Consider the following 23,330-nt stretch of genomic DNA (forward strand, 5'->3'; position numbering starts at 1 on the left):
TCCACTACCACCTAGACACTATTAAATCCCTTAGACCCGAGCAACCCCTCTATGAAGTCCATGGTTGGGAAGTTTGACACCCCTAAATTTTGCTTGGGATTAGACGGACTCTGAAGCATCAGGACATGCAACACAATGTTACCTGTCCCTGTTCATGACCGTTAAAGATGCAATGACCTAGCATGCATATAACAGTATATAGTATACACAATGGATAATTTTTTTCTTTGAATAAATAACAATGTACCATAATCTATATCCCAAAATATATCATGATTCATAACAAAATAGCAGAATAATAACTATAATGATACAAAACTTGTCTGTCATTAGTATAACATAAATAAGTATTGGAGACAACACTCCATAAGTACAGTACTGAAAAACGTATAACTACTGAGCTAACTCCTTGAGCCGCTCGCTCAACTCGGCTTAGATAACCATATTCCTATCTAAAAATTGGAGGAATGAAGTAAAAATCTCCTTGTCGTTGTGTCGAGGCCTAATCGACCACATCCAGATGGTTCTCAACTGGCTCTCTAAATCCTGACAAATAGCTTGCTTGTAACACCCCGCTCCCCATGGTTAAGAATAAAGTCACTTTTAAAAATTCTCTAGAAGCTAGAGTGCTACTATTGACCTTGACTTAAAAATATTTTCTTTGTACATGATCTAGGCCACTGTCACGCCTCACTGGACTAAGTCCCGTCCTATAGCTATATCTTCATAAATATTTCTACGTGGAGAGGTTTTAAAACATAAAAAATAAAGTACTATGAGTTGATGACTCAGTAAAAAACCCATCATAATGTAAACATACTTAACATAAGGTTTTTATAAAATATTTCATGTTGAGAATTTAAAATCATGACGATTCATACGTATGTTATGACATACATGACTAATCTTGGCTTATCTAACTTATCTTACTTATCATACTGACCCACACACTTAACTATGTGTGCAAGATTGTGCATTAATCCCACATCCCATGGTCGTAAGGGGAGCCGCTAATAGTATTTTAGCATACTATAGTGGACCATGCTTATGTCCGTGACTTGCACATCTACCCATACCATGGTGAACGACTTGGCTCAATAATTCTAAGGTCAAAATATTGATAATTTTTAATGGGTCTAAATTATATTTAATGGGCCATATTGGATATGCCCACGAGCAATTAATTATTGAGATTAATTAAGAGTTTTAATTAGGCTCAATAACTAGGTTAAATTCTATTTATTATTTATTAAACGAGTTAGACTTCTTTTAAAATTTAAAGATCAGCCGTTAGAAATCTATTTAATTTTAAAATTATCACTAATTGAAGTCCCCTACGTAGTCTCAATCACTGTCAATCCTACAGTGAATGAACTACTAGATCATGTTTTTAAATTCAAACTCTCTTATTGAATGATCGAGACTGAGTCGAACTCGAACTCGAACTCGAACTTGAACTCGTCGGCATCCTATTCCAATAAGGGTACAACTCTATAAGTCATTTTCAAGTTAAAACTGTTTACCAACTACCTTCTCAAACTCTAAGTCATGCACGTCTCTACCTTCTACTAGGGTTCATGCCCCAATAGAACTCTTTTACAATTTTACAAATTATCTTCACATTAAAATTCTTAAACCAACTCATTATATATACGCCCAATCCCATGCACTTTAAGTGTATTTCATTCCTCTTTAAGCCCCAGTGTAGTTTTGCTTACTCAAAATCACGCAGAGCACCTCTAGTCCCCCAGAATCCCTCACATTTTCTCTCTCTTTCTAGTTCACATGATCAATTTCATGCTGAAAATATTGGATTAACGACGCAAGGTAAGTAGCATAATCATACCTTTACATGTAGTACGATAAACGACATGTCTTTTATTAAAGTATTATGCTTGTGTGCCCTCCAATTGAGCCCCCTTTTATGTACCCAAGTTGTGATAAAATTATGAAAATTCATGATTTTATGTAAATAATTTTACATAAAAATATTTATGAAAAGTCATGATTTTATGTGAGAGTTATGCATTAAAATATTTTGCGGAAAGCCATGATTTATGTGAAGATTTATGTATTAAAATATTTATGAAAATTCATGATTTTATGAAATGAGTTATGCATTAAAATATTTATAAAAAATCATGATTTTATGTGAGAAAATATGTATCATGACATTTTATGAAAGAATGTGATTTCATTTGAAATCTATGATATGACGAGTATGCAAGTATAATTATGATGAAATATAAATGATAAGATACGTAACGACCTATATTATGATATGAAGACGGTACTATATGTTATAGGCATATTGCATTGCCAGGTTGTATATGTTGGTGGTACACCCAGTGTGTCTTCCTTATGTATGGATTCCACAATCCGTGGCCACGAGCAGAATCAAAATCTACTTAGATTCTCTAACTTTAACTCACGGGGGTTAATAGTAGGTATCGGCCTATGACAAGTGAAAGATAGATTCATGTTCATGTTATTTATGTATGTATTTATGATTATGCATATTTTCAAGAAAACCTATGTTTATTATGTTTACTGTATGATGTGTTGTCTATTCTGTATTCGACTAATTTTTGTATGTTTTAATGTTTTAACCAGCCCAGGTGATGATCTTTATGAGGATGAGTCCGCAGGGTAAGACTTGGCCTAGGGAGGCGAGATAGAGGTTAGACAGATTATGTTGTACCTAGTTTTATAACTTTAGTTTAATAATTTATTTTGATAAGAACATGAGAATTTATTGATTTTAAATAAGTGCTTCTGCAGACTCTCTTTTGAATTTTAAGTACTTAATAAAGATTGAATTTATTTATTTACGGAATGTTTCATATTTGGCACTTCGTTAGTAAGAAAAGTTTTTAAGTCAAGTTTAGTAGCATATCAGTTTCTTGAAAATTTTAAAAATGACTTTATTGGGGAAAGGGTGTTACAACATGAATGTGTGTGACATGAAGATGAATATGCATGATATGACTTAGCAAATAACATGAAATTAGCTTATATAAGTTGAAACTTGACAAGGACTGAAAATTGTAATGAATTGAAAACTGATATGGACTATAACTGAAATTAAATAAACTTGACATGAATGAACATAAACTTGAAATCTTGTTCAACATAAGCATGATTAATTAAAAATGAGCATGCGGATGCAATACAAGTCCCCCTGAGTTGTGTGCTTTTACCGGTACCGCATCACATCATAGGCATAACCTCTAACTATGAATACGTCATGATAACTGAACCGATTAAAACTGATCAACATGAGGTTGGCATGATCGGCGTTGGGTGTCTGATTTCGCTCCGGCAACAAGTTACTCAGATCCCATTCGAAGCCTATTGAAGATTCTTTGTCAACTTTGGAAATTCCACACCACTTTAAACACTCCAGCATGGACAATGAGGTTCCACTAGAAAATATCCCATCCTAGCACTTTGGGTCATGATAAACATAAAAATTTCACTGACTTAAAAATAATTTTTGTAACATACTCTATGCATGAGACATGACATGACATGAACACGTGACAAATGATATGACATAACATGGGATGTAACATATAAGCATGTACTTAAAACAATCATGGCATATCATATTAGAACATATATATATAAATATATATATATATATATATATATATAATCAAAAGAGACAATAGTATGACAATTATGGCTTATCATCGTACATACAAAAATACGTCTGAAAGTAAGTTAGAGGCTAACTTACAGTGATGCGAGTGACGTAAAAGTAGCGGGAAAATAGCGTGAATTGAAATGAGATATTTCTAAAGGTTAGAATATCCCACTAATTACTATAAAATATAAAATCCAATGACTCATTGAAAAATTACCATTTTACCCCTCTACTTGTGAGAAATGACCATTTTGCCTCTACATTAAGGATTTCTTATACGAACTCCAAATTCTACCAAAATTTATATTTCTCATGCAAATGTCATCCTAAATCCAAAAATGAAATCAGAAAAATTTAAATTAAAACACAATTATACAAATTATGCATTGGCTGATCCACATAAAGGTTAGAAAATCTTAATTTTTGTTACAATTCTTTTAAACCACAAACCATATACTTAAACCCATTTATGCAACACTAAAAATGATATCCTATGTTTTGAGATAATGCTAAGACATCAAAATAATCATTTCATAAAAAATGTAAACTCCTCATATCAATAAAATGCCCAAAACATTAAGTTTTGGTCAAATCAAATAAACTCCAATGAAGTTCATAAAAAACTCTTAACATGTTTATAAATTAAAACTATGCGATAAAATGCTAGATCAAACAACTAAAATAAAAAAATTCATCAGCAAACAATGGTATGCTTAGTAAATTCTAAATTGGGTACCACAAGTTTTTGACTCAGAACAAAAATACTAAATCCAAAACTTTCATGAAGTATACCTTCAAGAAATAAAATTATATACTTCATATCTAAGTTCTAAACTTGACGTAAGCATTTAATCTAGGATCACATGTCAAAAATTCCATAAAAACACCAAGTAAAGCCGTGAGCTTCAAGTTTGTGCCTTAACCGAACATTTTCATGAAAAACATGCTTCCAACAAATATTTAATCCAAAATTCTTAAAAACAAGACTCTTAACACCTAAATGAGTGTCTTAAGAACATCATATATTAATTTCATAGCCATTGAACTAGGTTTCTAGAACCAACAATCATCATAACCTCAAAACAGAAACTGTTTTGTGTGTTCCAGTTTTAACCTCAAAGAAAATATGTATAACTCTTTAATAAATATGATAAAATAATTTGGTTCAACTCATAACATGTATAAAAATGTGTTAGCATTTTATCATATTAATATCTCCCCCTAACGTTAACAAAAACTTCATCAAAACATCAAAATTTCACACGATCATCCAAATTGTTGCCCAATATGACTTTTATATGCTCAAACCAAATTTTTACTAATCAATACTTTACGTAAAATTACAAAACATATATTACTTGAAACTAAAATCAAATACGAATAATTCATATGAAGTAAGTTTCATGAAAAGATACTTATAAATGCTTCGAAAAAAGAGTTCAAGGACTGTCAAAAAAACTATCAGAAACTTCCACCCGAGTTCTATTCAAGTAAGTGAAAGAGAAGTGACCAAAGGGTGTAGGGGCTGCATTGGAAGTCCGTTATTGGTGGTCGGGGCTGATGGAGGATGGGTGAGTGACCACTTGGGGGGGGGGGGGGGGTTTGGCCAAAACAGGGCCAAAAACCATGGCAACTCAACCCATGGTATTTGGATGTTGCTGCCTAGAGAGGTGGGTGGTTTTGGGTCACTGTTTGGCCTCCCATCCATGCACTATTTGGTTGACATATCAGCCATAGGACAACCTCTGGGGGTGGGGAAAACATCCTCATGAAACTTTGCATTGGTAGTGCTTTTTGATGGGCCTAAATGGGTGTTAACCGAATGGGCCTTATTTTAGGATTTAAAAAGGGTTTGGGTTAGTGTTTTGGTTTCTATCAAGTTCAATTTCAACTTTTCTTGGCCCAATGAAATTACTAAGATATAAAAAAATAAATGAGGATAAAATAGCATATGTTTGAATGGTTAATAGCATGTGAAATTAATTTAATAAAGTGATTAGACACTTAAGCTAAAACCAGTCATTAGATTTGGGGAAACCATATAAGGTTTCGACTTCCACCATGGTTTTGGGGTTTCAATTGGATATCAATGATTTGATATTTCACTAGAGTTGAAACTCTTTTTTAGTTGGCTACAAAGTATTTGGTTGGATGAAATAGTGTTTAGCTTAAGTGGCTTCATAACAATGATGTAAGTATGACATGAAATGATGTAAGTATGACATGACATGACATGATGTGATATGTAAGTATGACTAATAATATGGCATAACATGATGTGCAATAGTTGAACATGCCATTACATGACCTAATATGTAATAGATGTTAGAAACTCCCAAAGGTTAGAAACTCCTTACTAATATATTTAAAAATATAAAATTATTGACTCTTGAAAAAATTACCATTTTACCTCTCTATATGTGAAAAATGATCATTTTACCCATAATTAAGTATTTTGCATCCTAATTTCAAAACTTACCAAAATTTACATTTATTCCGTAAATTTTATCCTAAATTCAAATATTTAATTAGAAAAATTTAAAACACAACATATCTATAAGAACCAAGCATAAGCAGAAACTTACAAATGCTAAAAATCTTGACTTTTGTTACAATTCTTTCAAACTCTAACTTTTATGCTAAAACCGAATCATGCAATATACAAAAATTATATCCTATGTTTAATATCATGCTAAGACATTAAAAAAACACATATTATAAAAATCACAATTTTTCATGCCAAAAATAAAGTTTTTTTTTAAACCATAAAACACAACCCTTGATGTTCTTGATTTATCTTTCTTAAAACTCAACTCTAAGAACTCCAAAAGTTCATACCCATACTCACAACATTTTCATAAATCAATTCTAAGGATTATCATGCTTGAAAAAATAAATCAAAGACCACAAAAGTCACAAAATATTATCCAACACAATCGGTTCGTACATTTACTCCAAAACTGACTATTACAAGTTTTGATTTTTGATCTAACTACTAGATCTGAATTTTTAATGTATTAAACCTAAAAAATACAACATCATATGCTTCTTAATCTAGTCCTAAAATTGATCTAAGCATTAAACTCAAGATCATATGGCAAAAATTGCATAGAAATGCAACACAACCCGTAAGCCTCAAGTTTTTGTTCCAACAGGACCTTAGCACGCATAAAAATTCATTTGTTCAATATTACAACCATAACTCTTCCAAATAACTTACAAACACATAGATAAAAGTCTTAAGAACAACATATGTGAATATCAAGACCATAGAAGTACGCTTCCATATCAAAAGACCCAAGCTTACTCAAAACAGAAATTGTTTTTGCACCTCCAATTTCCAACTTTCACATATCATGCAAAATTCTTAGTGAAAACTCTTAATATGCAATAATTTTAAATCCAACTAGCATTTTAATATGTTAACTATAAACCATAAACATATTAGACAAAGGCTTGCCAAAAATGTCGTAAAAAAATCAAAGAATCACACACTGTCCATATTATCACCAATTATGATCTTTACATGCTTAAAAAGACTTTTTATTAATCAAAACTCTATGAAAAATCACAAAAAATATACCAATAGAAATAAGACTCAAAGAGGAACAACTTATATGAGATCATTTTATGAGAATCTACCTACAATGGCTTCAAAAAATCATGCAAGAGTGTATAGAAAAACTATTTGAAGTCTCTCCTTGAGTTCTTTCCAAGAAAGTGAATCAGAAGTTACAAAAGCCTAAGGGACAAGCCTTGAAGATTCATATACTTCTAGAGGTGTTGCAAGGGGATGTGAGGGTGACCATTTGGTGATGTGTTGTCAGCCAAAACCATGAGCTACAACACACGGTTTTCTGTCTTGAAGCTGTCGTGTGATGGGGTAATGGTGAGGTAGTTGATTGACCTCCATCAACCACTATTTGGGGCTGACGTGGGTACTGAAAGAAAACTCATGGTAGTGGAGAAACTTTATCAAGAATTATTGCATAGGTGGAGCTTTTCGGTGGGTTTTAGCGGGCCTAAACCGATTGAGCCTCATTTGAGATTTCAATAGGGTTTAGTTTGGGGTTTCAGTTTCTATTAAGCCAATCCAAATTTCCTTGGCCGAATAAAAATAATATGGTATAAAATAATGGATAAGGGTGTAATAACATGAATTTGAATAGTAAATAGCATGTGGAAGTGATTTAATCAAGTAATTAAATACTAAGCTAAAACAAGCTTCATTTAGGATTTGGAAAACTATTTAGGGTTTCGGTTTCTACAAGGTATCTGGGGTTTCAATTAGATTCTAAATATTTGAAATTTTACTAGGGTTGAAACCTTCTTTGGTTTGGCACAAAATAGATGGTTGGATGAAATAGTGTTTGGCTTAGGTGGTATGATCACAAAGATTGATTGTTTTCTTCCTTTCTTTCACATTTCTATCTCGTGGTCCCTCTTGGTACCAAGTGTGGCTAATATCTTATCAAGTATCCAAATGAAACTTCTCTAAATTGATTTAGACATTCCACACTATGATATGAAAACGACTGGACTACGTGTTACATGGCACTAACACAGAAGTTACTAATAACTCCAAAAATGGTGAAAAAAACTTGCACCATAAAATCCAAAATAATCTTACAAAACTAGGAGTGCAATTTGTTTTACGAATTTTCGACACCTAAGTGCCTCAAATAAATCAAAATGCAATTTCAAACAAATGTTCTCCGGAAAATGAAAATTGTTTTATTGCGTTGTAAAATCCTTAATGTTCATCTGAGACTAATGGCACAAACCATTTCTCATTTTTACAAGGTGGGTAAGAAACTGACTATGCTGACAAATTAAAACTTACATGATTGCTCAATTCGTTAGACAATTTTGGAATTTTCACGACATTCCTAAAGTCTAAAGAAATTCATCCACTAAACTTTTAGCGGGCTGTTACAGGCATTGCCCCCTGCCACCCTGTGTCCACTGCCTCGGCCCTGCCTGGGTGGCATGGGAAACCTCGCTCGCCCGACATGGGGATGGGGGCCTCACCCCCAGGTACAAAACCCAATGGGGGTAGAGGCGGTCAGGGCCAAAGCCGGCCCTCCTCTGCACTCCACACTTGGGGTTTAAGCCCAGCCCAATTATATATATATATATATATATATATAAATTCATTACCAAAACGATGTCGTTTTGGGTTTGGGGAGGTTTAAGTTACACCTAATCTCCTCGGCAGTCTCTCTTTTCCCTCCTTTCTCTATCTTTTGTGCATCGTTGCCCTCTCAGACCCCCTCTCCCTCTCACAGTCAGTGCAACTTGCGTCATTTTCTTCTCATCCTCCTCCTTGACTTTTCCTCCTCTTCTTACTTGAGTAGCGGGTGGGCACAGAGACCTAACAAAGTTGGGTGAAAAAATTGATGGGATACAATTTTTCAATTGAATATGAAAAAGGAAAGGAGAATAGGGTGGTTGATGCCCTTTCTTGCATGGAAGAGAAGTTGCAAGATTCTATTTGTTCTGCCATGATTTCGTTCCCCACCCCGTTATGGATCTATGAGTTAAAAGAGAGTTATCAAGACTCTATAGAGCTGGTTGAGTTGCTGAATTAGATCCAGGCCAATTAGAACACTTCTAAGGGAGTCTCTCTACAACAAGGGCTGATTATAAAAAAAATGGAAAATAGTATTGGCCCCTGAATCTCATTTTAAAAAGAAGGTACTGTAGTATGTGCAACATAATCCCCAAGCTGGCCATTCAAGTTATTTAAAGACATATCAGAGGGCAAAACGAGATTTTTTTGGAAGGGTATGAAGAGGGACATAAAACAGATGGTGGGAGAGTGTGACACTTGCCAAGCTATGAAGTATGAGATCTCACATTCAGTAGGGCTGTTGTGGCCCCTACCCATTCCACAACAATCATGGTTTGACATATCCCTTGATTTTATTGATGGGCTGCCTGTCTCGGGTTTTAGTGTAATATTTGTGGACGTGGACCATTTCTCGAAATATGCACATTTCGTAACCATGGCTTATCCATACACTGCCCAGGTTGTAGGGGTATAAGAACAAACCAGTGAACCGGTAAACCGGACCAGACCTGATCAAACCGGTGGGTTTGGTCCGAAATCGAGTATGGTTCGGTTTGATATCGGTTTTATAAAATATGATAAATTATAATATAATATATAATTATATATATTATATATATAAAATAGTTTTGTATTATATGATAAATTACTAATTAATATAATATTAAATTTTAAAATCTTATATCACTATAGTCTATTGTATTAATAATTATATTAATACTATAGCATTGTATATTATAATATACCATAATATATCACTATATTATATATTATAATATATTATTATATATATATTATATAATATATATAATATAGTATATTAAAATTGGAAAACTAGATCGGAACCGGTAAAATTGGAAGTACCGGCTTAGGGGGGTAATTGGTGTGGAATCGGTTCTTAAAAATGCAACATTGGTGCATACCGGTTCAGTCTCAAATTTTGTCCAAATTCAGACCAAACCGGACCGGTTACACCCCTGCCAGGTTGTTGCAAAAGAATTCATGAAGCATGTTTTTAAGCTTCACGGGTTCCCTTGGTCTGTGGTGTCAGTTAGGGACTCAATCTTTTTAGGTTCATTTTGGAAGGCCTTATTTCCCTCTTAGGGTTCCTCATTAGACTTCAGCTCAGCCTACCATTCTCAAATGAATGGCCAAATCCAAGGTATGGTCACATTGACTTACTATGGATGAGTGGTGATATAACACTACCTATCACACCGCCACTAAAATGACCCCTTTTGAAACTGTCTACGGCTACCCTCCCCCAACTCCCTTGTCCTACGTTCCTGGAACTAGCACTAATGAGGCAGCAAATCAGTTGTTACACAATAAGGATCAAATCACTCAGCTATTGAAACACAATTTAACTAAAGCTCATAACAGAATGAAACATTACTCTGATATGTAGAGAACATATAGGGAATTCGAAAAAGATGATTGGGTTTACTTGAAATTACAACCATACAGATAGAACACAATGGCATTGAGACACAATATGACGCTGGCCCCTAGGACTATGGGCCTTTTCAAATCGAAGGAAGAATTGGTAAGGTAGCTTATCGATTGAAGTTACCTCAGTCCTCTAGGATCCACCCGACATTTCACGTCTCTTGTCTTAAGAAGAGGTTATGCTTAGATTCAAGTCTTCCTTTCTCTTCCACTGACGGACCAAATGGGGGAAGTGCAACCGGAATGGGAACATATCTTGGAATGTTGTATGAAGAGGCAAGCAGATAGGGTAGTGACCGAGCCTCGTGAAGTGGATTGGTGTTCCCAAGGAAAAGAGTAGTTGGGAGTTGCTATGGAGGCTTTGAAACCTTTACCCACACCTTGTGGGCAATTTGCTTTGAAGGGAGGAAACCATATAGAGACCGAGCGGCGATAGAAACCCTAGAGACATGAGGAATAAGATAGAGGTGAAGTGGAGAAGTGGAGACCAGATACTATGAAGTGAAGTGAAGATGATGTCTTGAACTGGAAATGGCGTCGCAATAAAATGGTGAAGCACAACATTTTGGTTAAACAAAATAGAGCATTGGAGGGACTTGAGGTCTGCTGCTGGGGAGGGAAGATACGCAACGTTTTAGTTAAGTGTGGAAGTCTGTAGTGGGTTTCTTTTTGTAATATGCAGCGTTTGGGATTAAAAACACCAAACGGTGCGCTACCTTACTATGAGTTTTCTTCTACTTTTTATGGGTCAATTTATCAGTGTTAGAGTCAGTTACAGAGTCTGTAGTGGAAGGCCTCGAATATATAGGGAGAGGCAGAATCAAAGTAGAAGCATATAGAAAGTTTATTGAATAGTCTGAATGTATGAAGGTTTATGGATTCCCTCGAAGAACCGTATTATCAATACAACCATGTGAATCATTGAGTCTTTTCCATAAACACTTCTCAACCACTCTATTATTCCTCATTTGTAGTCCTAGTTTACATTTCCACGCAACCATCTGATTACATTCAACTCCTAGAACAGTAACCTAACAAAGTGATTGAGTTAGACTTGACTTATAGAGTCTTTTCTCTATACGTGTCTTAGTCAACTTGCACCTTATCTCTTTTTGGCCTTTTCTCTAGGCTTAATTCTTGGCCTTATCTCTGATCTTGATTATTGGTTATTGACTTTATATGCAACAATGACTTCAAATTATTAAAAACTATATGTTATTTTCACTTAATTATCAATAATTTGATCTTACATCAAGAAATGATAGTTTAAAAGGATAATGAATTATATTTGTCGTGCACAAAATAATAGACTAAAAAACATGAGAACCCTTTATTTAATAGTAAAAAAAGGCAAAAGGGTAATCATATAATACATAAAAAACCAAAACATAAAAACAGGCTTAAAAATAAACACAAAATTAAAAAAAAAAAAGGCACATATATATATAAAAACTATATAAGGGTGAAGGTTATGGACCTTATGGTTGGGGATTGAGGCCCATGCATGAGCGCAAGGGGATGGTCCAGATGGAGGAGCAAGAGTCTCTTTTCTCAACTTTCATGCATTGAACATAATATATCTAGAAGATGTGGATTGACCGATTGAGGAGCCACATATTTCAATGGGAATGGGAAGCACCAATATGTATACGCCTATACGTTAAAGCAACGTGCGAAAGGTGCACGCACGCACGCTTCACTGTAGTGTACTAGTGGGTAAGTGGAAAGGAGAGAGTACTGATCTGAAACTCCCCTAAGCGACCACCCAAAAATGGTCTTTTGACAAAAAAAGAAAAAAAAGAGTTGGACGGCAAAGCAAGCATAGATTAGCATTCACGCCGGCCCCATCATTCCATCATTCCATTGCACTAACCCCAAACATGGGCCCGCGCGCACTGCACACCCAACTTCTAAATTTAAATTATTTAGTCTTCTTTCGTGCGAGGCTATCTCTTTTATAGGCATTTTACAGCCGTTCATGATCATGATTGCTAGCACTAACCCTTCAGCAGCTGACTTTGAGTTCCTCCGTCCACGCACAAACTAGCAGCCGCATTCATAGCCCGCCCGCCGCCCCTCCTCTTGTACGCCTCATTACCTATGTACTTAAATAAATTCACACTAGGGTGGAACTTAGGTGCATGCCACGTGGATAGATAACTTATATTATTGCATACTAAACTCGGTTGAAAAAATTGTTTAAATGCAATCTTCTGAAATAATTCAATTAATTGAACGAGAAATAATCATAACATCAAATAAATGAGAACTACTATCTCTAAATAGAGAAATGATATTTATAATTGTGAGTGTGCAAGCGTCGTATAGTCGTTTTAAAAAAAATAAATAAATATAAGATTCACGTGAAAATAAATTAATTTTTTAATAATAAATCCTACTATTTTTTAAAACGACTGCACGACGCTTGCACATTTTACGATTGTTACACATTTTACGATTGTATGTAATATTACTTATTTAAATATGATTATCTCTAATTATAAGAATCGTACAATTATTTTAAAAAAGAATATCATATTTATTTATTTATTTAAAGTAATTATACGATATTTATATATTTATAATTGTAACTATCACTTCTCTCACGAGTCATTATCCGTTAAAAACACAAGAGACAACACGGATAGAAATGTACCAACTTTTTAATTAAATTAAAAAAAGTAACGATGTGTCCTCAAGAAGTTCCATTTCGCTTTAGCTATATATATTATAATTGCCCTCTTAGTTAAAAAATGACAAAAAATGTCATGTTCAATTATTGCATCGTTCATAAGTTGGGAATCTAGGCCGGACCACTCTCTTATCCCACAGAGAAAAATACTTAAACAATTAGTACGAGAGCCACCTTCTTGGCCTGCATCCGTCCTTTTTGTCTCTACAAACTTGACGCACTACCATTCCCAATCTTCATCCACCAACATTTGAGTTGTTTTTTTAATCTCAAATTATAACCTAACCTCACCTAAATCCGTACACTAGTAAAGGATTGCATCAAAATTAGAGTAAGAATACAAAAATGAATGGGATGAAAGGCCTCAACCAAACTTCATTTGAATAGACACAGTGTAAATAGCTAAAATAAAAAATAGGTAATTCATCCAACAAATTAGATCTAGTCATATTTCTCTCGATTTAGGTCCCGTTTAGAATTTGAATTGAATTGAGATCAATTTAATTCAGTATAATTTTAAACTGAATCTAATATCTAAATATTCAATTATTAAATTACTAAACTTATCTCAATTCAAAACCTTTTTATACGTATAACTCACAACTTTTTTTAATTCAACACATTTTTACATAAGAGACCCACAACATTTTTTAATTTCTCATAAATATATCTAAATTCATTTTAAGTGAATTCTACAAAATTCATTTCACCATTTTAACTCACTATTATTCATAAAAAAATTAAACCTATCTCAACTCATCTAAAATTTAATATTAGTCGAGGAGGGCCTCGCTTTAATGACAGATTGCATATAATCCAATTTGTGAACTATTAGGATGCTTTTAATTTCAAGTCGCAATCGGGGAAAAAGGGAGACTACAAATCTGCTGTTCATGTGTTAATAATGGAAAATTTCAATCTCATCTTCTTCTAAACTACTGGTTAGAGAGAGTAATAGTTGAATAACTATAATCGAAATTTCTAGATTATGACCGCGACAACGCATCAAGGACGCTTGAATTGGTGCCAGGATATGGGATCACAAGCCAACAACAATGTGACATGATAATTAGGCAAATTTAAAACAGATCTAGAATTAAGAAATCAAATCGTGCTGCGCATAGGGTGCAGAGGAAAAAAAAAAAAAAAAAATACAATCGGTGAATTTCTTTAAACATTAGGAAACGTCGTTAAATTCTAAAAAGATCTTACGAATCTAGTGATCAATTAGGACTTAGTCTGTTAGTATAGTCAGATCCCGAACCACTATATAAACTTGCCTTTTTATTTAATTAAGGCACTTATAAGGATAAGTTTACGAAACGAATTGCACTATTAGATTCGTTTGAATATTTAAAATTTTACGGTGCAATAATACGCTTCCAGTTTTCAAGATGAATAGTGAATCAGAGTGTCTTTATATTTAATTAAGATAATTAGGAGTCAAATTTTGCAAAATGAATTACATCACTAAACTCATATGATTATTTAGGATTATGGTGCAATAAAAAGTTTCAAGATTTTTTGGTGAATGGTAACACTTAAGATAATCTTACATGGCAACCAACTCAAACAACTTTCAAATCGCCATGTAAAATGTCTAAATCCACTTAGAATCGCTAGGATTATTGTTGGGATGGATACATAGCACTATCCTCTCATATAAATAGTGATTGGATGCTTGTTACATGGAGATTGAAGTGTGATAAAATGAAGGGTAAATTAAGCCATGTGATCATGCTACCTATGCCAGACACAATCCTGTCCAACCACAATACTATTTGATCAACTAAAACAGGGTTTCAACCCTAATGAAGTCTAAAACTATTGAAATCCAACTAAAACCTTAAATCCCATGTGATGGCCAAAACCCTAAACTTGGTTTTCAAATCCTAAATCACCCGATTTTAATTAAGTATTTAATCACTTGATTAAATAAACTCCACATGCTATTAACCACTCAAATATACACCATTACACCCTCACCCACTCTCGTACATCTTGGTATTTATATTTGACCAAGAAATGTTTGATTTAAGTCAAACCCTAACCAAAACCCCATCCATAGTACCCCAAAATGACCAACTCAGTTAGGCCTATCTTTGGCCAACCAAAACCACCACCTAGCCCAAGCTTCTTGAACAAGCTTCTTCTTCCCAAGGCCAAGCTATGACTGACATGCCACTTAATGACTAACCTCAAATAGTGACTTGATGGAAATAAAAAAGGCTACAAAACCACTAGCCATCCACTCGGTCGGGTTTCACCCTCTTTTTGACTGCCAAACTCCCATCACTTGGTCATTCAGCCACCCCAATGTCAGCCCCTCTCATTTAGTCTCCAACCCTTGCTTTTTCCTCCACACTTAAGCCACATCTATATGTCACACATTTATCTATCACAAGTCCTGATTGCCTTGTCATTTGTTACATGCCATAAAGGCCACATCTTCATTTCTGTTACGTGAGTTTCTATTATCTGCCCTGAATGACATATCATAATTATTTAGTATTTCATGAAATATTTATATGTCATGCATGAGTCTTTTATGTTATCACAATCTCAAGTGCATAAGATTATGTCATGAAATATTTTGAATCAAGCATGAAACATTTATCAAGTTACATTGCATTACGGTCAAGGACATACGATTTGCTGAGTACTATGGTAAAGGCACATGAGTTGCTAGGTACTACGGTAAAGGGTGTTCATCTTCCTTATTATAAAGGATACTAAGTATGAAGGCGTGCGAGCTGCTTGAGTACTCTTATTCTCAATTAGAATTTCATGAATTCAGTTTACACGAGCAAGCATGCCATGTTCATGTTCATGTTCATGTCAATTGAAGTTATCTTCTATCATGTTACATTCATGTCAAGTTATGTCATGTTCATGTATAACCATGTTAATTTTAAGCCATTTCACGCATGTTCAAATTCATATCATGATGCATATATGCATATTACTGTCATACATGCTTATTCATATTAGTTGTAGCTTAGAAGCTTTACTTGCTGAGATTTTATAAATCTTATTGTGATAGTCCTAACTACCATTTCACCACGAATGATAGGAGTTGTGCCAGTGCCCGATGGAGCACCGTGTCCCAGATTGGATGACGTCGAGTAGATCGGGGACAAGCCTCAAGTACTTCAGTTTTTTAATGTGGTTTGACATTAATAACTGAGTTGCATGAGTAGCTTGGCGTATATACTAGATATCTTTTAGTCTGTAACTAAGGAGTTCCAACTCCAATACATTGTTTGTTTAAGTTTAAAGACTAGATGGACTAATGATGTTACTTTTGAGTATGCTTATATGAGTGAGACGTAAAAATATTACAGGATTAATATTCTTGTACATTGTGTATTGCTTAAAAAAAAAAAAAATTACTTGCTACAAATACTGCATATTGTTAAACGTATGCTAGGTGTACTATATCAACTTTTACTATTATGAATGAGGGTATATGACTTTACATTATATGTCTTGATGTTTCAAACTTCATCAAATCCCAAGTGAAAAAACCCCAGTGATACAACGGGAAATCACCGTTTGTCCTTTTAGTCTTTAATAACAAAACACCCCATACATCTCAAATCCAAGGCTAGCTCCACGAATTGCCTCCTCGGAACTAATTTTCTACAATTTGTTTTTAAATAAATCTCCAACAACCAATACTCCAAACCCAAGAATCAAAGTTGTTGATCTGTCGAATATCTATGTCTACTTGTCGGGCGAAAACTATCGAACATGGTAATTAGTACTGATTATATATAGTGCAGGGAGCTAATTAAGAGAGAGAGAGAGAGAGAGAGAGAGAGAGAGAGCTATTAAAAAGTGAAGGTTGATGTTGTTCTTATAATAATGAAAGTTCCGGACGAGTGTATATCTGTAAATCATAAGTAAAATCAGATAACGTCTTTTTAGATGCAGATGGTGATCATCACTCCCACGTTGAAGTAGGAGTACTACTGGCCGTATGAAAAACTGCTCCTACGAATATTAATTGTTGCAGCCATGAAGGAATTAAAGAACCCGGCCCACGTATGTTTGGAGGAACGTTAATTAATTGCTTTTTTATTACAGGACTTTCAGTGACTGCAATATTAATTCTATCATTTTAATTTGTTATATCTTTCATTAGACATATTAATTGTACGTTTAAGATATGAACCGTGCTACAGCCCCCGCTCTCTCTCCCGCTCTCAGTCCCGCTCAGTGTAAAATATAGTGTTTTTTTATTTTACTTTTTTATACATATATTTTTTTAACACTATAAAATATTTTTAAAAAAAATAAAAAAATTATAATATTATTAAAAAACACTTACTTAATTATTAAGTAAAAAAATATATATATTAAAAAATAAAAAAAATATAGCGGGACCGGGAGCGGGACCGGGAGTGGTGAGAGTAGCATTATTCTTAAGATATTCATTTTTTTTAATCTACTTTATGATCAAATGCTATTATAGTACCCGGACCGGTATTGGGTAAAATAAAAAATAAAAAAAATACTAATTGCTTACAAAAGTAGCATGATTGACAGACTTGAATATTACATCATCTTGTCATGCCTTTGTTTTCATGTGGGGTGTGAATAAAATCAATTTTTTCTTTCTAAAAAAAATGATACTGTTCATAATGAGTGACGTTAGTCTGTGGCTTAATAATAATAATGACTGCCGGTCGTGCGGTCTAACATAAATTTAATTTTTTATTTATTATTATTATTTATATATTTAAATATTTTTTAAAAATAAAAAAATATATTAATATATTAAAAATCATAAATACGTACGTGAGGAATAAACACAGGCATCATTCTATTATATATATATATATATGAAATGATATTTATAATTGTGAATATGTACGTACTGTATAGTCATTTTGAAATAAATAAATAAATATAAGATTTATATAAAAAAAATTAATTTTTTAATAATAAATTTTATTAATTTTTAAAACGATGATATGATATTTACGTATTTATAATTATATATAAAATTACTCTATATATATAATATATATATATTTCGTCCCACGCATGTGACATATATAATGAGTGACTGACATGTCAACCACATCTTGGCCGACTAAATAAGTCAGGGAAATGCCCGTTTGTTGTCACTTTTCCGTTGGATTTGAAGGTATAAAGTGAACAACTCATTAATATTCAATCAAGAATAAACATATATATAATCAAGAAATGGCACAACTAATTAATGGTCATGATTGGCTGTCGAACTGGAGGCGGTTGGAGCACGCTCGTTTGTTTTCAGAGATGAGATGAGATAAGTTGAGATTAAAGTTAAAATGTTAAATAAAATATTATTAGAATATATTTTTTAATATTATTGTTATTTTGGGATTTAAAAAAATTGAATTATTTATTTTATTTTGTGTGGAAATTTAAGAAAGTTGTAATGATGAGGTAAGATGAGATGAGATAAGATGAGATGAGATATTTTTGGAAAACAAACAAGGCCTTAATAGTTAGATGGATTTGAAACGACAGTTAATATATATATGCAATTCATAAGATATAGGAAGGAGTGCGTGCGTGACCATAATCAACGCGTGTATAATGGAAGTTACGACCATATTTTTAGGATTGAAAAATTCATTTTGATCTCAAATAAGTCATTTGCACTGTAATGACTTTTTATAACAATATATATATATATATATATATATAATCCAATTATCGGAAGATTGCAAATTTGGCCTTCAAAATTAATAGAAAAAATCTTCTTTATAGCCTACTGTTGGGAGAAGCCCCAGCACACTCAACATGCTGGGTTGAAAAAAAAAAAAAAAATTTATGTGAGGTGTGTAGAGAGTGCAATGTACAATAGATTGATGAGTAGCATTTCTCAAATTAATATAGCTAAAAAAGCTAGAAAAAGAAAATCTAGGAATGCAAGAAAAAGTCGAAAAAAGAAGAAGCTACCAATACTAGAGAATAGTTCCGACGATGAGGGATGAGGATAGGCCAGGTTGCGCCTCCCTCCATCTAAGGTGGCTGTTTTGGCTGTTCAAGCTATGCATGTAGGGATGGGGGATTTGGGACTTTGCATGCATGTCAATTTAGGTCTCATTTGATTAATAAGATAAGATGAGATGAGATGATATATGAATGATAATGAAATAATTTAAGTTAATATATTTTATAAGGATTTGAAAAATAAGACAAATAAAATTGAATAAAAATATTATAAAATTAAAATATTATTTTTATTTTAAAATTTGAAAAAGTTGAATTAGTTTTTTATATTTTATTTTGAAATTTAAAAAAATTATAATAATTATATAATGATTATATAAAAAAAATGAAAATTTTAAAATTTTAAATTAAAAAGTGTTTATGCTTTATGATATTAAGATGAGATGAAATGAGATAAAATGATTTGATAAGACTTTGCTATCTAAATCCGGACTTAGTGTTTTAATTTTTTTCTTTTTTTTAAGAAAAAAAAATGAAGATCGAATCCAGCTTTCTCTTGGAAAGCTGGGCATGATTGACATCCATGCTCCAGCTTGAGATCAAGAAGGGTGTTGACTGTTCAACGAAGGGAAAAAAAGAAAAAGAAAAAGAAAAAGAGTATTCATTTTATGGTAGAGGTCAAGATCAGGGTGCCTCTTCTCCTCTAACCAAACGGCTAATTTCCTCTTCCCATTTCCCAATTTTTATTCTGTATAAATAGAGGATTTGATCATGAAATGAAATATGCAAACAAGAGAGAACTTACAATCCAAGCTGTACTTCTGATCATTTAGTCAAACCACTTTAAATCCTAATTATGTGTAATTTCCATTTATCTTACTCTTTTACTGATTCATTCTCTACAATCTCACCAATGTCCATTCTTCAACATGATATTTGTTTTTTTGAGAGGGGGGGGGGATTTCCAACCCAAGAGTCCATTTTGGACATTGCGTGTTATGCTAATCAGGCCACATGTTTTTTATTTTTTCAACATAATATTTAAGAAAATTCATAGCATGCATATAGATACATATATATATATATATATCTATATATCATGAGGTATATTTATCCCATGTCCGATAGAAAGGGAATGTTTCACCTTAGCTAATTATTATCACACACAGACACGTGGACACATACACACTCTCCATCTCTTCTTGCAACCATCAATTTCAACTCCCTTAACTACTCCTTTCTGATATTCACTTCCACTATATGCAATAAAAGCATGGTCTTAAGTTCACATGTCAAACTAACCACAGAAAGAGGATGGTGGGAAACCAAAACAAGTGACTTTTTGCACAGATGGGAATTCAGAATCGATCCACTCAATTTTAGCGGACCACATTAGTAACTGGAATATTATCCCTAGTACATATAATAATGCTCAAAGTCGAGGGACATGGGAACAGTGCAGTATTGGTGGCAGTCTTGCTATTTCGTGTACAAACAATGGGTTAATATGTCTATGGGATCCAAGATTGGAGCCTACATAAACCCCCCCCACCACAAACCAAATTAACATTGGCATTCGCACCAATTCCAAAGAAACCCAGAGACCAAGAGAATCATGACAACCCAACCGCCACGGTTTCTGTTCCTCTCCCTCTGCTTAGCAACATTGCTCTTCGGGCTGCGGCCAATTCCAGCCGTCGGTGATACCGGGCCTGTAACCACAGCCAACGCCACGGATTTCATCCGCAACAGCTGCGGAACAACCTTGTACCCGGACCTGTGCTACACCTCGCTGTCCCGCTACGCCAATGCCATACAGCAAAACCCGGCCCAGCTGGCCAAAGTCGCCATAGGCGTGAGCCTCGCCAAGGCCCGGCGCATTGCCTCCTACGTCTCCAACGTCTCCCGCCATTCCGACTACGGCACCGACCCGCTAACGGTTTCCGTCCTCCATGATTGCTTCACAAACTTCGGCGACGCCGTGGACGAGATGCGCGGCTCGCTGCAGCAGATGCGGCAGCTGGGAGCCGCCGGAGCGGAGTCGTTCAGGTTCCAGATGGGCAACGTGCAGACGTGGATGAGCGCGGCGCTGACGGACGAGGAAACTTGCACGGACGGGTTCGAGGACGTCAAGGATGGTCCGGTGAAGACGGACATGTGTGGTCGGGTGGCGAAGGTGAAGAAGTTCACGAGCAACGCGCTTGCTTTGGTGAACAGTTATGTCTCCAAGGGGATCCCTTGATCATGTATCAGCCATGTAGATAGGATATTAGTGTGAAATTAATCATGTTTTACGTCGTTGGAGTGATCAGCTAGCGAAAGCTATTATCTTGTGCATATTTGGGCATTGATTTTTGATGTGTATTCACCTGGATAAGATTTCTTTTAGATTTCTGGTTCAAATACTTTAAGAGATAGACAAAACCATATATCGTATCTATTTCTACCCGTGATAGAAAATATTTTAATAAACAAATTATAAAAAGTGATTGAAAGAAAGATCAGGAGAAGCATTTGTTTCTATTTCCATTTATATGTCTGTCTTATTACCTCAAAATGGGTGTCCAACGTCTCTAATATATATCTATGATCTCAGCTTTCTCCATCATGTGTACACCATAGATACCAGACTCTACTCTGAATGAAATTTACAAGTGAAAATCTTGTCCTTCATTTGGATATTGTGATCTTCTCATGAATTTACGGCCTGTTCGATCGTTAATGCATTTGTATAAACAACCGTTTTCTGAACAGTCCAATTTTCTATTACTGTACTCCAGTGTCGTCCGTGATGGCATATCATTTGGACTGTGTTTCAAATCTATATTTGTCTTACTCAAGATTTGCATCGTAAAGTGCTAAAGTTTCGAGTCTCCGTCCCGTCTCTGTCTAAATGCTCGTTTGGTGTGAGAGGTTTGTGCCCACTTTTATAGTTTATATATATATATATATATATGCATTAGTGTAACAGTAATAATTATATTCTAATGTTCATTGATCAGTGGTTGTTACAGCTACCTCTCTTTCTTCTCTATATTTCAAATAACTTGAAACGTATGAAAAACCAGCTATTTAATTAATAGTGAAATAATTATGAATATTATTTTTTAGCAGACAACATAAAAATTTAGCATTATGATTGTTAATGATACTCCTAACAAAATCACCTGATTTTAAGGACCATTATCAATCTTGACCAACCACGATTCAGGCCTCATAGTAAGGCGGGGATTGTGTATGATATTTTTCTGATAATTATTGCAGAGATGTTTCCCATTTCCTTCAATTATGATGTCTCCCGGCCCTTTTCATGAATGTGGTTTCATTTCAAAGATAAAGCAGCAAAATTCATAGGAATTCATAGGATATATGTCATGTTACGAACCTTGCTTTAGATCTACGACCTTGCTTTAAACAGCAATTCTACTGATGATCTTATGAGTTATTTTCCTTTTCTCTTTTACGTCTAATCGAGATAGTTGTGTACCACATTTTGTCGTTTCAATCTGATATAACCAATAAATCGTGATCATCCACTTTTAAACCTAAGAATTAGTTTATATATATATACACACACATACACGTACTCTATCTTTCTATACCTGTCAAAATGTAGAAAGAAAAATATTACATTTTATAATTAATTCTATTATTTTTAATGATCACGTTGATTGCATGATATCACACCTTTTGTAGGTGCTTTTTATTCACCACTCAAACACTTTTTCTATGCCATAAACTTGTAGGTAGTACTATTCATCCGGGCCTGATTTTTTCTCGATCCTGACTGAAACCTGAAACAAGATTCCGGTTCTGGGTTCCGACCAAGACCCGGGTTGCAAAACCCAGCAAAGCAAGCTGCATAATAAAAACACAAAAGGTAAGTTTCAGATCTAGAGAGAGAGAGTTAGAAGTTGAAGATAAGACATCGCTAGAGAGAGAAAGCATGCCTGATATGAGTGAATGTTAGAGTGAAACCTCGCTCTCGCATATGAGGAAGTGTTGCAATTTGCAAA

The 23,330-nt window shown here is 34.2% G+C and overlaps 1 protein-coding gene across 1 annotated transcript; it reads left to right on the forward strand.

Annotated features, from left to right (window-relative positions):
- The first annotated feature begins 20,864 nt into the window (after window positions 1-20,864).
- LOC109003963 (21 kDa protein-like) lies at window positions 20,865-21,803 on the forward strand. The gene has a single exon (XM_018982308.2). The coding sequence runs from the start codon at window positions 20,930-20,932 to the stop codon at window positions 21,554-21,556; it is 627 nt and encodes a 208-aa protein (XP_018837853.1). The 5' UTR covers window positions 20,865-20,929; the 3' UTR covers window positions 21,557-21,803.
- Window positions 21,804-23,330: the final 1,527 nt, after the last annotated feature.

Source organism: Juglans regia, chromosome 13 (assembly GCF_001411555.2).
Source record: "Juglans regia cultivar Chandler chromosome 13, Walnut 2.0, whole genome shotgun sequence".
NCBI lineage: Eukaryota > Viridiplantae > Streptophyta > Magnoliopsida > Fagales > Juglandaceae > Juglans > Juglans regia.

Coding starts and splice junctions, on each gene's coding strand:
- LOC109003963 (XM_018982308.2), top strand. CDS start 20,930: ATGACAACCCAACCGCCACGGTTTCTGTTCCTCTCCCTCTGCTTAGCA.